Genomic DNA, 14778 nt, shown 5'->3' with positions numbered 1-14778 from the left:
TGATACACACGGATTGGGTCCTGATGGTGGTCTGTGACCCGGCTGATCGCGTGGAGGCGTGGATCGAGGATCATGACTTGCGTAATCTTTATTGTCAGTAACGACTCTTTCTCTAGGACGAAGGGCGGAGTAGGGAGTCGACAGGACTGAGTTCCTCCCTAACCTCCAAGTCTAGCTTACATTATTATACCTACTTCCCACTCTTCTTACTCCTATCCCAATATCACGGACAATCGCTCTCTCGCCTACCAGTACCGTTCGTCGTCTATCGAGAACAGCCCGCGGACTCCCGATTCCACCCTACCGGTCAGCTACCTGTGCTGAAATACAACAAGACACAAGCGACAATGGCACACTCTTTGCGGACTACTAGGCGAAGCCAGGTGACAGAACAGCTAGGCAGTGGTCGCTTAGCCTAATATCCTGAACTGCCCAGGTCGACGCTGGGATCTAAGAGAACAAGGGCGTTGCGGAAAGAGAGGCTGGGACTCACCTAATCCTCTAGATTGGCGTGTCTGTGTTTGTACCTGAATCCATGTTTTGCACCGCAGGGCCTACCCGTCACCTTTGTAGAGCGTTCAGACAATTGCTGTCCGTTCTGTTCCATCCGTTTGCAAGTATCGTCTCCTTGCTGGGGGTCTTTACCCACGTGTCCCAAGGTATGCGAGTTGGCTATTTCCAACAATGTGTCCATATTTCTGAGAGGCGTTAGCCAGTGGCGTGCTAAATTCTCATTTTTTAGCGTGCACACATTCTCCTGATTCTCGAGTCTCGACCAGCCTCAGCCTCCAGCCTTCAATTTCGACCCTCGCCCTCGACGAGGTGTTAACGGCCAAATACCCAATTGGCACTTACACATACAGCTTTTATCATTCGAGCCTGAATTCATCAACGGCATAATGCATACTTGGTACTGATGCTGGCTCTGGGGTATCTTATAGCAAGAAGGATTGATTGTTCGTTGCCGTGTCTCTCGTCAAGTGGGATGAGAACCGTCGCACTCGGCTCATACCAAGCAGCTTCTGGGTCATCAAGGCAGATATTCTGAAGCCGGGAATCTTCCGCGTTTGAATATGACATTAAACATGCAGTGTCGGGTGCTGAACTGTCGTCCGCCTTCAATGACCAGTCTGTGGTAGTCTCAGCTTAAAGGTGCTTTTGATGCAAGGGTTTTCATTCTTGGAGAACATAAGGTGAATTTTGCGCCCCTCCTGTCTACGAGTTTCTTGCCGCTAATGTCTTAAATAACAAATAGATATTGATCCCGAAGACCCTACCTACTACGCCAAAAAAAATCTCACGTACATTTGCCAGTCAATATCCCCACTCTGCCTACTATTTCGTATCCTCCCCTCGATACCCTCGTGCTCGACATCGACGTCAATGCCAGTTACAACTTTCAGCCTGAAGACGTACCACGGAACAATCCTCCCCTCCAGGCATACCGTTCTTCCAATCTTTGAGTCAAGAATACTGAGTGCCTTTCCAACGTGGGCTTCAGATGACAGCCTGAACGTTGCCTTAAATGAGATATATTCAATAGAATCGGATATGAGATAAACAAGCCAGGACTGGCAGATGGCATCGGATGATGGCCCGAGACTTGTATGGCTGCCACAACGAAAGCATATACCCGATTGTTATTTTCGCCGGGGACCGAACAGGATCATATTTACCGCAGGAGCTCGCGTATTGAATGTCTCATACGACCAGACGCTTAAAAACCACCTGCGACTGCATGAAGTCTCAGCGGACCAACAGCTCTTACGTATACGGGGTCATTCGCCTTATTTGGCTGACCAGTGGGACCATGACACCTTATGAACGGTACGTAAAGGGAATCTAATGGCTAGTAAAGACATAGCATTGCGATGGCTGGAAAGTGGATGTTGCGTAATGAGCTTTTTTGTCCAGGGCATATGTTAGAGGAAGAACTTATCCAGGGGAATCAACCTAGTCGACATGACTAACTACAGTATGATATTTTTCTTTCTAGACACAGAATACCTACGGCCAGGGGGTTGGGCAGATAAGAAAGCAGACTGCATCCATGATGTCAGCATACCAGCCAAGGCAGATATCTACATGGCTGCCGCAACCAGACAACCAGACTTCGGGACAAACTGAGCTACCTAAGTCGATCAACTCCGCAACCCGCCGCCCAACCTTACATTGGAGTTCAAACCGGTGGCTCAGCGTGCGGCAACCAGAATAGGGCCCACTCCTGCTGAAGAAAGTGAGCACGCGCGAACTGACAGGTGTAGAATATAGCGCCCTATTCCAATGGCAAGAGCGATACTTTACGTATCAAGTGGGTTTTACTACTATACCAGAACCCAGAGCTGATAATGGCACCAGACAGCTTGCTTTCTATCTAATAAAAATGTGCTCCAGCGAGAAGGCCTGTCCAACCTCCTTCACAGTACCAACCATTTGCAAACTGACAACGTAGCTATTGAGTATTGGGACAGGGCTGAAGAGGTTCGTCAGCGCGCCAGGGCGAGTGTATTGGGGTGGGATAGTATGCTTCGACGATTAATATAGAGAAGCATCCTATCCGCTGTCGACGTCACATAGCGATCCCCCTCCCAAACCAACCTAGAATGTACCTAGGTGTCCTTAATAGGCAGGTATTGAACTGTACGCAAAAATTTATACCAAGCGTTTAAGGCTTTACATTCTAACTCAAATTGACACAGTAGTAATAATACATTTATTAAGCTGATTAAGTAAATTAAGAGGACCCCAATGCTTACTCGCTTCCTCACTTCGTAGTATACTGATGCACTGCACGCCAGTATAATCAATTAGGGAAGCGTTTTGAATTGGTTGATTATTGCCAGAAGCAAGTAAGCATTATCAAACCGAAGGGGTAATAAGTAACATCGTAACGTGGCAGACGCCGATCTGAATCCTGAAGATCAAGCGAGAAAACAGTCATTCGTACAAGAATTATGGAGTCCAAGAGCATAAAAGTGATTAACCAATGTATCGTTTTGCCGGTATCTCTGCGCCCTGCTCATTCAGTGAGAGTTCGTTTAGACGGGGACAGGCTCCCTTTCTTCTTCGCGGCCACGGATGTCTCCATCACTGGCAGCCTCTTCATCATCGTCATGGTGGTAGCTAGGGTGCTGCTCTGCGGCCACCCATGAATCCCGGTCACCCCTCAAGGGCTGGTCCTGGGACGACAGGTCCACCCCGTTTTCACGGCCCTTGTTGATGTTGTCCTGTCGGCGCTGAGAGAGCGTACGTGAACGCTGGGACAAGCTAGACTTGACGGCAGCCTTGGATGAAACCCAGTTTGCCAAGGCATCTTCGCAGTCCTGAATGATGGCCTTGCTGGCGTCGTATCCGTCGTACGCCTGGCGGGTCTCGCCGGGAGTGACTGGAGTGTCATCGATGAGGTCGAGAAGATGTTTCCCATACCCGGCGATGATGGCGACCTTCTCGCAGTGCTCTCGAAGAGCATCGAATTGGTACTGGAATGCAGCCTTGAGCTTCTCACGGGTAATGTTCGAAAGTTGAGCTTCGGCGACGAGAGACTCGGCCTCGGCGCGAACGAGTTCTTGCTCGAGAACGACAATGCGAGGGGAGTTGGGGTCCTTGTACTTCAGCTTGGCGATCTCATCGGTGATCTTCTGCTTGCCTAGGACATGTCAGCGTAAGCCACGATATGAGGTGGTAGCTACATACGATCACGGCTTGGCTGGACGGACGCCTCAATGTTGCGAATACTCTTGATGGTGACACGGTACTGGTCATAGCGGTCGACGTACATGTCCTCCAGCTCTCCCACCTCATAGAGCAAGACACCCAGTTTATCCGTGATATCAGACACATCTTCGTCACAGTTCTCACCCCAGATGGACAGTTGTTGCTGGTCGGGTCAGCATGACCGTTGTGCCAGTCGTAGAGAAGTACATACCGCAGTCTCCATACGCTCCCGAGAGACCAATTCCATGCTGCGCATGACGTTCTTTTCCATCTTCACCAGCTGGGAGAGCTTGCGCGCCAGGTCAGGTCCGAAAGCACCGGCAGCATTTTTGCGGAAGGCATGCCCTAACAACGATTAGCCTGCGTACTCTCTGTAAGATACCAACGGGGCTACTCACCGAGACCGCCTTTCCCCATCCACCTGTTCGTCTTGGTCGAGGACACTGGTGGTGGGGGGTTCTCGATCTGCGAGGCGGTCGGCAGCCGCGACTGGCGCATAGAGTATGTGCGATGCATTGTGAAGAGACCAGCCGATATTCTGCGTTACGAGATCGGCAAAGAACAGAGATTGTGGGCGACGGGAAGGAGAAGAAGATTCAGCTAATTGAGCCGGATTGGAGGGAATGAGTTCCTCAGGCCGCTTTGCGTACGAGTGACGTGGTGTGGTATGAGGAGGTCACACGGAAACGGCGGAACGGCCGGAGAACCGCGATCGGTAGCTAGACGAGAGGAGAATGCGATAAAGTTGATGACCTAGGAGATCTTTCCCCGGAGAATCCAGTTCAGCAGAGAGTCGATCGAGTGGAGGAGGAAATGGTCGGTGACGTCTGAGACTCGGCTGGACGCTAACCGGAAATGGAAGTCACGAGCTCACAAGCAGTATTAGTGACCCCTCAAATATGGACCAGCAATCTGGAACAACTGGGGCCGCGACAGTCAATTCGCGTCTTGACTGGTGGATGGACAGCAGATTTCTGTTCGAAAGGAACCGGAGCGATCATGCAGGGGGAGCGCCTGTTCGAGAGCTTTTATGCTCCAGGAATGCGGGAGCTGTCCCATCTGAGTACTAAGCATCTGGGAAGCGATTTCCGCGACGTCATCGGGTCCGCCGTGATGTCATTGTTCTTCAGCCAACTTTACCCTGAGTAACTTCACGATGGCCCAATGGGTTCAAAGAAGTGATCCTCTCTCGAAGTTTGACCGTGAGATTATTGATTCCGCTATTTTCTACTTCTTCTGTTGAGATCAGGCTACGATTCAGGGATATGATAATATACGCAGTAGCATCTTGAGTCTGGTTGAGTGTCTGGACATGGTCTTGAGTAGATCCTTTGAATCTAGAATCGATCCCTTCTGAGCTACTCTGTATGGCAGCTAAGCTTAATTCGAATAAGTTTATCGCATTCATGCGCCGATCCTCCGTTTAGATCACAACGCTTGGCAAAATGACACCATGTAACTGTGACGAACGGTGGGTCTAGGTCATAGTATCTAGCTACCCAAGCCATTATTACATAAACTAAAATCTATCTTCATGTCTCAACTTCCTTCCGGCCTCGTCTCTTCTTGGTCGCCGCACCGACATTCTCTCTACTACCCTGGCCGTTCTCTGCGGCATCTTCTGGTTCAGCACCCCGTTTGGCGCCTTTGCGCGTCCGCTTGCCCTTCCGCCGGGCTGGTAAAGCAGACAGATCCTGAGAGCTAGGATCGGTTTCCACATCAACTAGCTCTGCGTCCTGATCAGCTCCAGCCTCCCGTCGAAGACGACTGAAAGCCTTCTCCATCCTGCTCTGGCCGCTGGGCCGGACGCGTGGTGCGAATGCTCCTGCTCCTTGAGGGCCACTGAAGAAACTGGTGATATTACTCTGCGTCCCCTCCTGTTCTCTCTGATTGATGTCACGAATGACGGGCACGAGAACTTCATCAGTTCGTTCTTGACTCCAACCAATAGTCGCCATCAGAAAATTTCGAAGTCCATGTAGATCAGGCACGCCCCACTGAAAGGGTGAAGGGTCCCTGTCCGCTTCCGGCTCGAGGTAAGCTGCATCGACTCGCGCGTCCGGGAAGGTAGGCGGTAGAAAAATCTTCGTAGCCTGTTTCCTGAACTTTTTGTAGAAAGCCGCATGGCTGCTGTTCGACATATCTGCCCCTGTCTGCACCTGCGTCCACCAGTCCCGGAATTCCTCAAGGCTGGAGAATTCGGTCAGAATCTCCAGCGCTGTCACTGGTCCTATGCCGGGGATTCCTTCTGTATAGTCGCTCCCAAGAAGATGTGCGAAGCTAATCAGTTTCCGTCGATGGAGAGCATACTCCTTCTCCAGGTCGGCAGTGAGGTAGCACTCGACGTACTTGCTCTGGTTGAACATATTCTTATAGACACGGGTGCCACCGAACAGGAAGATATCACTGTCATCCGTGATAATGCCGTCCACAAGTCCTAACGAGACCAGTTCCGCGCATTGGGCCTCCGCCTCCATGGGCGCTGTGATATACGGTAGTCCGAACAATCTCAAAAGCTGCTGACACTCTGTAATCATGATTTGCGTAACCTCATCCGCATCTCTGCGGTCTTTCTTTTGCTGCGAGCGCAGCTGTTTGAGTTCTTGCTCGTAGTCGAATGTGCCTTCATTAGGTGGAGCTGAGTTCAAAGTTGCTGCAAACCGAACATGTTCCTCACCTTCGGCAGCGAGCTGCCTCATGAGCTCTTCGTCTTCCGAATCCGAGAAGCCTTCATTGTCAATATCAACGACTTGAGCGAGTCCAACCTCATGCAGCGCACTGGGAACTTGCTGTATTGGAACATCTTCGAATTCTGGCGATAATCGTCCAGTTTTCTCGCCATCACTAACGTGTTCTTCCGCCGGCGCGCGCACGTCTTCAAACTCTAGAGATCGTTCTCTTTCTGCAGCGGCGACGGCTTCAACCGGTTGCACTGTGACGTCTTCAAATTCCGGCGAAGTAGACCGCTCGGATTTCTCACCGTCAGTCTGCACCGGTTCGGGTATGTCTCCATCCTTTGCAAGTTTGGCTTCACGAGCTACAGAGGCTCTGTGGTCCGGCGACTCTGGTTTTGATGGCTCCGGAGGTGCCTGAACCTCTTTCAATTCAGCTGGTTGTGCCGGCGCAGTTTCCTTATCAGCCTCAGACGCTGGGTCAAGATCGATGACTCTGCTCTCGGGGAATTTGTCCACGTCTATTACACTAGGCGATCGATGATTACGCAAAAACAAATGGTCTGGTGTCATGGCCCTGTCGCGATAGTTATCCAAGCCGTTGTCATTCTGATCAGCGATGAACTCGGAATTCTGCTGCGGGCCGGAAAACCACGGTGGTAAAGGCACATTTTTCTTGGCCTCCTTTGATAGTTCCTTCTCGAAACCACCTGCATCATGCTCGATTGGTTCTGGTTTCTTCACGTTGAGCGGCTTACGGTGCTTGAGAGTTTCAAAAGGCAGCGGGCCCTCGAAAGTATGGGTCGGAGCAGGTTTAGCAGGTGCCTTGGTCCGCTTCGATTGGGCCACAGCGGCTACAAAATCTAATTCGTCGTCGCTCTCAATAGTAGGTTCAACTGCTGGTTTGCTTTGAGGTTCCAGCGAAGTGGACCGGTTGACAGGAATTTCCGGCATGTCTGCGTCGCGGTCCATATGATTCGGGGACTGTAGGGACATTTCAATTGCCCTTTGCAAATCTTCATCCTCACTCGCAGCGGCGCCCTTGAAGACATCGTCAGTGTGTTGAGCATTGTGGAAATCTTCGACAAAAAGGGAATCGGCCTCTGCATCCTGCCCTTGGGACCCTTGTATGTGCTGCCGTAGTGAATCGTCAAACACGCCTGGTTGCAAAAATGAAAGCTTTGGAAGGCGGTTGAGACCCTCGATGGGCACATCCTCGAAGCCCCCTTCATCCTCCGAAGCTTCGGGTTCCGGTGTGATTTCATGGTGAAAATATCGGTCAACGTCGATAGGCTTCTCTTCCCGGCCACCTTCCTTGTTACCTACAACACCTAATACCCAGCCGCCTTCGACAGAGTTGTCTTGTACAAGCACGTATTCCTTGCCACGCTCACCTGCAATCCTCTGACCGGATTTGTAAAAAGCCTCGTCTCCGTTCATACCGTTAATGTTCATGAGACGCTGGGTCAGATCATTTCGTTCCTTCACACGCTCGATCTGGAATTTGGAGAAGGCCATCCGGTCAGGAAACATCGTATCCAGCTGCTCTTTGGAGTAGCCCATACGCAGCCGACTGCGAAGTCTCGCGGCATTCAAGATATTGTAGCGATCAGTAGCGGGTAAACTGAGAAAGAAAGGACTATCAAAGTCGATCTTGGAGAAATCGTAAAGATTGATGTCTTCACCCTGGTGAAACTGGCGCGCGTACTCTTCTAGCTCTTCTTGCGACATGATACGCGGATCATTCGGAGCTCCCATTTCTTGAAGCGAGACCTGCATATCCGGTAAATGATAGGCGTCTTTCTTCTTGAAAGTCCGCGACTGTTGTTTTTGCTTGTCTGTCATAAAAGTCTCCTCAACGTACACCGGATTATCCGGAACTTCTTCCTCGTTCTCCTGCCTCCGGCTCCTGCGCTTAGCTGATTCTTGCTCGGCGGTGCGTTGCAACTGCACAGCAAGTAGCTTACTCGCCGTCTGCACAGCATCTTCCCTGCGCCCCTCTCGCCTTTTTTTCCGGTTTGCGATGGTTTGTCGCTTGAGAACCGGGGCGCCACCGTCAAACACGAAAACGGGCTTGATGCCGAAGTAGAGAAGTTTGCAAATCCGACGAAAGAATCCGACAATATGCGAGTTGCGAAGAGCGTTCCCTTCTTTATCGCGGACAGCTTTTAAGAACTGGTAGATCCAGATGGACGCATCGACAGCCAGTCGTTTCCGATTAAGAGTCTCGAGCTTCACGGGTCGGGCACAAGGTTGGACGATAGTCCAGAGTCCTTGGACACCCATGGTGGCCTAGGCGCGCAGAAGTAACTCGGATAGCAAGGAGACATGCCAAAGTGAGGACACGGCTGCTCAGATGAGATCATCTGTTGAGGCACGACCTCCGCGTCGCCACTAGGCACAAGCATCACGAGATCACGTGGAAATTATACCTGATTCGGTACAATAGCGATAAGCGGGTTACATAATCCTTATCGCTTAACTTATCGTTGATTTGGATTTTGGGCTCTTATGCGGGGACTTCGAGCTTTTCTACAAGCAATTGACACTGCGGGGGCGAGCCGATGTAGCTTGCTGCTACAAGTATGAGTTCTTCACTCGAGGCAAGTACCTTCTCTACTGTTTTGTTGCGTACTAACCAGTACCAGCACGTCGATGCTTGTCTTCCCGTTACCACGCTTCAATTATTTGACCTTGGAGGGGTCAGATTCGTCCTCCTGGGCCAGGGGACATTTGCGCGCCTGGTCGAGGAGAACAGCGGGAGGGTGCTCGCCTATTTACGAGTATTTAAGATAAACCACGTTCACGGCTATACTGTTCTTCAAAGAGACGGTGGGTCAACAGGCCATGTTCAACTTGTGGCATGGGGAGGTCAGTCGTTGAGACTCATTGAATTGAGCTACTCAATCAGCTCATGCGGAGAGCCTGTCGTGTCCTTGGTAGCTGCAAGCGCTGAGTATCTGGCTCCGGATTGGGTTCTAGCTGGATGCCCGAGCACGGATGGCAGTGCAGCGTATCTGGTGACAGCACATAATGCTGTGCTTGGCATGTCTGTGGTAGAGGAGGCGAACAGAAGAGCTATTCACCTGCGACAATTAGTAGCCGGAGTCAAATCCATCCTATATTCAGCTCAGATTGTCCCAGTATCTCCTACGAACCTCTTGGTGGCAGCTGGCACAGTGTTCGGCGAGATAATAGTCTGGTCATGCTTTCTCTACGACGGTAATGGCTCCACTGCCAATGCAATCAGTTCCATACATCACTTTTTCACCGGACACGAAGGGTCCATCTTTGATGTTGAGATATCTCCGAAGATTGCCAACCTCCGTGGTGATCTTTCTGGAAGGTTATTGGCTAGTTGTAGTGATGATCGAACCGTCCGGATTTGGGATATTTCAGACTGTGAGATCGCCTCTCCCGATCAACCGTCCGCCTACTCAACTGATGGATTTGAACTCCGCTGTACTGGTTTTGGTCAAGTGAAGAATGACGAGTTGAACGCGGAATCTTGTGTTGCCAGTGCGTTTGGTCATGGGGCTCGCATCTGGGGCATACATTTTCTTGCGGAACAAATCACGAAGGATAAGATCAGCCTGATATCTCGTGGGGAGGATGCGCAGTGCCTGGTGTGGGATCTCATATGGGGGTCGTCGAGCGAATCTAAATTCAAGCTAACAAACACTTGCTCCCTTCATCCGCACAATGGCAAGCATATTTGGTCCCTCGGAATGCTGACTGCCGGTTCGAAAACAACCGTCTACACCGGTGGAAACGATGGGGCTGTCCGGACTTTCAATCTCGTGCAGGAAGCTGGGGAGTTAGTATGTCCCAACAGGACCACTCGCATTGATGACACACCAGGCTCGGAAAACATCAAGGGCGGCGGGATGAGAGCGTATGAATTTGTTACACCAGACCACTTCCTCGTGGTAACTACGAGCGGCGAGATTCAAATCGCGTGGGCCGAGTCCCCAAATACTGCCGACCGAAGAATTGCTTGCGAGACGCTGTTCGTCGAGGAAGATTTAAGCTCTTATTCGATCATTTCGGGCCTACCCTACAAAGGCGTTGCTGTCATAGGAAACAAACTCGGCGTCGTTCGGTTATATGATCACGAAACGAGATCGCTAACCACTGTCACGACAGCGGGCCAACGGCCAGTTGGTCTATACTTATTGGATCACCATAAATGTTCCGATGGGTCTGCCAATCTGAAGATTCTAGCAACTTACACCACACTAGATACGGCAGAGGTGTTTCACGTCCATCTTTCAGCCGAAGAGCCTCATGTGGAACGGGTGACCCTGCACGTTCCTCAGGGCTTCGGCATTTCGTGCGCTTCACTAATCCACAATAATGAGTACCTAGGTCTAGGATCTAGATATGGATCATTCGCTGTGTACAAATTGCAGGAGACCGGCTCACTGGAACCTCTGTTGAAGGTCGCCAGAGTCCATAGCAAAGATGGACTGACAAGAATAATCCCGTTTACCTCGCTGTCGCCGACGGATAGTACACCCTCACAATACTTCCTGACAAGTGGCCGGGATGCTAATTACCGCGTCAACGAACTGGACGTTAACGGAGACGCCGTGTCTCTGCGAACCGTGCACTCACCTACCACGTTAGGGTTCAACGTTGAAGGTGCATACATCGACAACCACAATGATCTCATCCTCTACGGCTTTGGCGGCATGGGATTTGTCGTCTGGAATGAGTCAACGCAAGCCGAAATCGCGAAGATCCACTGCGGCGGTGGCCATCGGCGATGGGCGTTCCATCCTAGCACGCGACCTGGCGAAAGTCTACTGCTTTGGTCCCAGGGCGGTTTCAACGCTACTCATATCAATGCTCAGGCTACACGTTCAATACGCGCTGGCGGACACGGGAGAGAGATTAAAGCCCTGGGCACGTATCAACCCGTCAAGGGAAGTCCTTTGTTCGTCACCGGGTCAGAGGACACGACATTGCGCATTCTCGCGCCGAGATCCCCGAACCGGTCAGGTCCATGGGGAGCACTAGAGACTCAACGAGTCTTAACAGCACACGACTCCTCGCCGCAACATATCGCGTGGTCCAAGGACGGAAAGTTCCTGTTCACAAGCAGCGCAATGGAAGACTTCTTCGTTTGGAAGATCCGCACCATCCCATTTTTCGGCCTGGCAGCGGCTATACAGGGGCATTGTCCCAAAAGCCATCCAAAGTCGGAACTCCGTGTGACATGTTTTGATATTCTCGAGGTGGAGGAATCGCAGGCTGAAGCCGAAGCGAACTTCCTTCTCTGCCAGACATACTCCAACTCCACAATCAAGGTCTTTCATTTATCATGTGCCAACGAAGACGGCCGCTTCACTCTCCTAGCCAGCGGCACGTACACGAGCAACTGTCTCACCCAAGTCCGGTTCCTCCGGACCCCATCGTCGCTCTGTCTAGTAACCACGTCGACCGACGGACACTTTACGCTCTGGGACATAACCGCCGTCTTAGAGCAATTCTACCACCTTGATCGACCGCTACGCCTGAAACAACCGCTCGGCTCCCTCTCAATAGCGGAGGAGACAATCGCCTGCGAAATCAGACACCAGATCCACTCGAATAGCATAAAGACTATCGACATGGTTCATCTCTCCGACACTGTCACTCTGTTGCTCGCCGGAGGCGACGACAACGCCATCACGCTTACACTACTACACACCGACACCGAAACCGGCCGCCCGGCAACAATCACAATCCCGGACGCGCACACTGCGTCTGTCAATGCCGTTAAGGCTATTGAAGAGTCAATTGCCAGAAACAGCGGGACCGTACAGCTTAGCTTTGCATCCTCTGGGAACGACCACCGCGTCAAGCTCTGGCGGGTGACCATTGACATGCAAGACCGTCCGGTCTTGGACGGGGTCCAGGTGGACAATGTGCTGGACCGGTATAGCCCCGTAGCGGACATCTCGTCGTTGGACGTTGTTCATAACGGGGAGGGGATGAAGCTGCTTGTTTGTGGGGTTGGGATGGAGTGGTTTACCGTTGAACTCTAAACACCATGTATACGAAGGGACGTTACAAGTAGAGATGAACATGCTTTGATAGAGTTGTATATAAAATAGATGTCAGTATTTCCAACGTTCAGGTTTTACTCTATAGATCGCCGATACTTCCATGGCCAAGAGAGCTGGACCGGGACAGCCGGCGTGTACCAAACATGGTCTCTCCACCTATCCCTGGATCCTCTTGCACTGCAACATTTCTACCTGGAGCAAGATTCTATCCCAATCTCACTCGTCGGTAATTGTGCATCCTCTCCGTGACGGATAAGGTAGAGGTTTCGCAAGAGATCGTCACACCTGAATCTCAGTGGGTCTCAGTCTCGATTAGGGGATCCGATTCGATCATACGGTAACGAGTCTATCCTGGAATGTCGGCTTGCCTCTAGGCATCAAAGTGATAGAGCAGGACCCTGAGCCCGACCGCGGTAGGTCATCGACATTGATCAGTCTCTGCCCTTTGAATCACTTGAACAGAATGATAATCAAAGTCTTAGACGCGGGGAGCCTAAAGCGCTGCCTATCCAGGTAAGGTCTTCACTACCGGCGGGTCGAGTCCTGGTCAATTTCCAAGGTGGACACGCTCGTCCTGCATTAGTTGTGTTTCAAGCCGCACGCCACCACGTTTCTGGAAAATCCGGGGTTTCACATTGACAGCGTCTGGAGCTTGTATTGAACTGTACATGCCGGTTGTCTCATGTCTTCGACATGGTCGCCGATCTACGAGCAACCTGGAAACCTTGAAGTCGGTACGGTATATATAGAGGCCTCGAGTCCGCCCCTCACCATGTTTTTCAAGCAACCACCGTCGCTCCTTCGAATCGCTGACGCAGTCGTTTCTTTCATTCTTCCATTCTTTCATTCTTTCTCTCTTTCTCCTTCAATATGAAGGTCAACACTCTTTTGGTTGCCGTAGCGGCTGGTACCGCGATGGCTGCACCCCAGCTCAAGAAGCGCGCCGGCTTTACATGTACAGCGTCAATTGTCTGTAGCTTGTTAAGGTAGCTTGCTGATTTGGCCAGTTTTTGGAGTCACCGAGGCTGGCGCTGAGTTCGGCGAGCAGAATATTCCCGGTGTCTGGGTATGTCTAGAGGGCCATCTGGATGCGACCTAGGCTGACGAACGCAAAATGCAGGGCACTGACTACACCTTCCCCGACACCGAATCCATCTCGACTCTCATCTCGAAGGGTTTCAACACTTTCCGCATTCCCTTCCTTATGGAGCGTCTGACGCCTGAGATGACGGGCTCTTTCGACGAGGGATACCTGAAAAATCTGACTTCGGTACGTCCATGGCTCTGTTCGTCGATGCAAGACTTCTTCTAATGAACCAGGTCGTCAACGCAGTCACCGATGCAGGAGCATGGGCCATCGTTGACGCCCAGAATTTCGGCCGATTGTACGTCCCTGGTTTACCCTACAGAAACAGTTACCTAACAGACCCAGCAACGGCGAGATCATAAGCAGCGCCTCCGACTTCCAGACTTGGTGGAAGAACGTTGCGGCCGAGTTCGCGGACAATAAAAACGTCATTTTCGATACCAGTATGTCATTCCTATTCACCAGCGATCATGTTTTATTTCTCTGTTATATTACTCTCTGCATGGGCCTTAAAGCTAACACGTCTGGGGCAGACAACGAATTCCACGACATGGACCAGACCCTCGTGCTGGATCTCAACCAAGCCGCCATCAACGGCATCCGCGCAGCCGGCGCCACCTCGCAATACATCTTCGTCGAGGGTAACTCGTACACCGGCGCCTGGACATGGACGGACAACAATGATAACCTGAAATCCCTCACCGACCCGCAGGACAAGATCGTCTACGAGATGCACCAGTACCTCGACACCGACGGGTCCGGAACACACGAGACCTGTGTCTCGGAGACCATCGGCGCAGAAAGGGTTGAATCCGCGACGCAGTGGCTGAAAGATAACGGCAAACTCGGTGTCATTGGTGAATTTGCGGGCGGCAATAACGAGGTGTGCCGCGCAGCGGTCAAGAGTCTGCTGGATGCGCTAAAGGAGAACGATGATGTTTGGCTCGGTGCGCTTTGGTGGGCTGCTGGGCCTTGGTGGGGAGATTATATGTTCAGCATGGAGCCGACGGATGGCATTGCGTATACTGGGATGCTCAGTACGTTGGAGACGTACATGAGTTAAGTTACTTGAGTATGGGTTGTTTATAGCCTCGTCCTGGTCATGGGTCCCAGTGATATATAGGCACTCGTAGTCTGTGAAATGTTTCAGTATGTAAAGAAAGCATCCTCAATACTATTTAGGCTCCGTACTTTGTACTTTGTCTATCTCACATCTTACATCTTTGCTCGGGCGTAGAGCCCAACAGACCCC

The 14778-nt window shown here is 51.4% G+C and overlaps 4 protein-coding genes across 4 annotated transcripts; 2 read left to right on the top strand and 2 right to left on the bottom strand.

Moving 5' to 3' along the window:
• Window positions 1-2673: 2673 nt before the first annotated feature.
• BDW70DRAFT_135893 (Eisosome component PIL1/LSP1 family protein) lies at window positions 2674-4903 on the bottom strand. The gene is made up of 4 exons (XM_073736773.1): window positions 4113-4903; window positions 3926-4059; window positions 3694-3877; window positions 2674-3646 (listed from the first exon to the last, which is right to left on the bottom strand). Exons 1-4 carry the CDS (start codon window positions 4228-4230, stop codon window positions 3039-3041), a joined length of 1044 nt encoding a protein of 347 aa, XP_073596331.1. The 5' UTR covers window positions 4231-4903; the 3' UTR covers window positions 2674-3038.
• A 236-nt stretch (window positions 4904-5139) lies between these two features.
• On the bottom strand, window positions 5140-8729 carry BDW70DRAFT_135890 (ssDNA endodeoxyribonuclease RAD2). The gene has a single exon (XM_073736772.1). The coding sequence runs from the start codon at window positions 8670-8672 to the stop codon at window positions 5247-5249; it is 3426 nt and encodes a 1141-aa protein (XP_073596330.1). The 5' UTR covers window positions 8673-8729; the 3' UTR covers window positions 5140-5246.
• Window positions 8730-8938: 209 nt separating this feature from the next.
• On the top strand, window positions 8939-12418 carry BDW70DRAFT_167999 (tRNA (34-2'-O)-methyltransferase regulator RTT10; the record flags this gene model as incomplete). Its single annotated transcript, XM_073742351.1, has 7 exons — window positions 8939-8989; window positions 9035-10675; window positions 10706-11249; window positions 11280-11337; window positions 11374-11460; window positions 11494-11602; window positions 11642-12418. The coding sequence occupies exons 1-7, from the start codon at window positions 8972-8974 to the stop codon at window positions 12416-12418; spliced, it is 3234 nt and encodes a 1077-aa protein (XP_073596329.1). The 5' UTR covers window positions 8939-8971.
• A 619-nt stretch (window positions 12419-13037) lies between these two features.
• On the top strand, window positions 13038-14746 carry BDW70DRAFT_48837 (glycoside hydrolase family 5 protein). The gene is made up of 6 exons (XM_073744121.1): window positions 13038-13394; window positions 13447-13505; window positions 13560-13709; window positions 13760-13824; window positions 13872-13969; window positions 14060-14746. Exons 1-6 carry the CDS (start codon window positions 13310-13312, stop codon window positions 14587-14589), a joined length of 987 nt encoding a protein of 328 aa, XP_073596328.1. The 5' UTR covers window positions 13038-13309; the 3' UTR covers window positions 14590-14746.
• Window positions 14747-14778: the final 32 nt, after the last annotated feature.

The sequence above is a fragment of the Aspergillus foveolatus genome, assembly GCF_047715535.1.
Source record: "Aspergillus foveolatus strain CBS 279.81 unplaced genomic scaffold BDW70scaffold_22, whole genome shotgun sequence".
Classification (NCBI taxonomy): Eukaryota; Fungi; Ascomycota; class Eurotiomycetes; order Eurotiales; family Aspergillaceae; genus Aspergillus; species Aspergillus foveolatus.
This window is presented reverse-complemented; position numbering and strand designations above follow the sequence as displayed.

Excerpts from the sequence above, each read along its gene's own strand:
- BDW70DRAFT_135893 (XM_073736773.1), bottom strand. The coding sequence starts at position 4,230 with ATGCATCGCACATACTCTATGCGCCAGTCGCGGCTGCCGACCGCCTCG. Across the intron at positions 4,060-4,112 it reads GATGGGGAAAGGCGGTCTCG|GGCATGCCTTCCGCAAAAAT; the intron begins GTGAGTAGCCCC and ends AATCGTTGTTAG. Across the intron at positions 3,878-3,925 it reads GGGAGCGTATGGAGACTGCG|CAACAACTGTCCATCTGGGG; the intron begins GTATGTACTTCT and ends TGACCCGACCAG.
- BDW70DRAFT_135890 (XM_073736772.1), bottom strand. The coding sequence starts at position 8,672 with ATGGGTGTCCAAGGACTCTGGACTATCGTCCAACCTTGTGCCCGACCC.
- BDW70DRAFT_48837 (XM_073744121.1), top strand. The coding sequence starts at position 13,310 with ATGAAGGTCAACACTCTTTTGGTTGCCGTAGCGGCTGGTACCGCGATG. Across the intron at positions 13,825-13,871 it reads GCCCAGAATTTCGGCCGATT|CAACGGCGAGATCATAAGCA; the intron begins GTACGTCCCTGG and ends TAACAGACCCAG. Across the intron at positions 13,970-14,059 it reads AAACGTCATTTTCGATACCA|ACAACGAATTCCACGACATG; the intron begins GTATGTCATTCC and ends CGTCTGGGGCAG.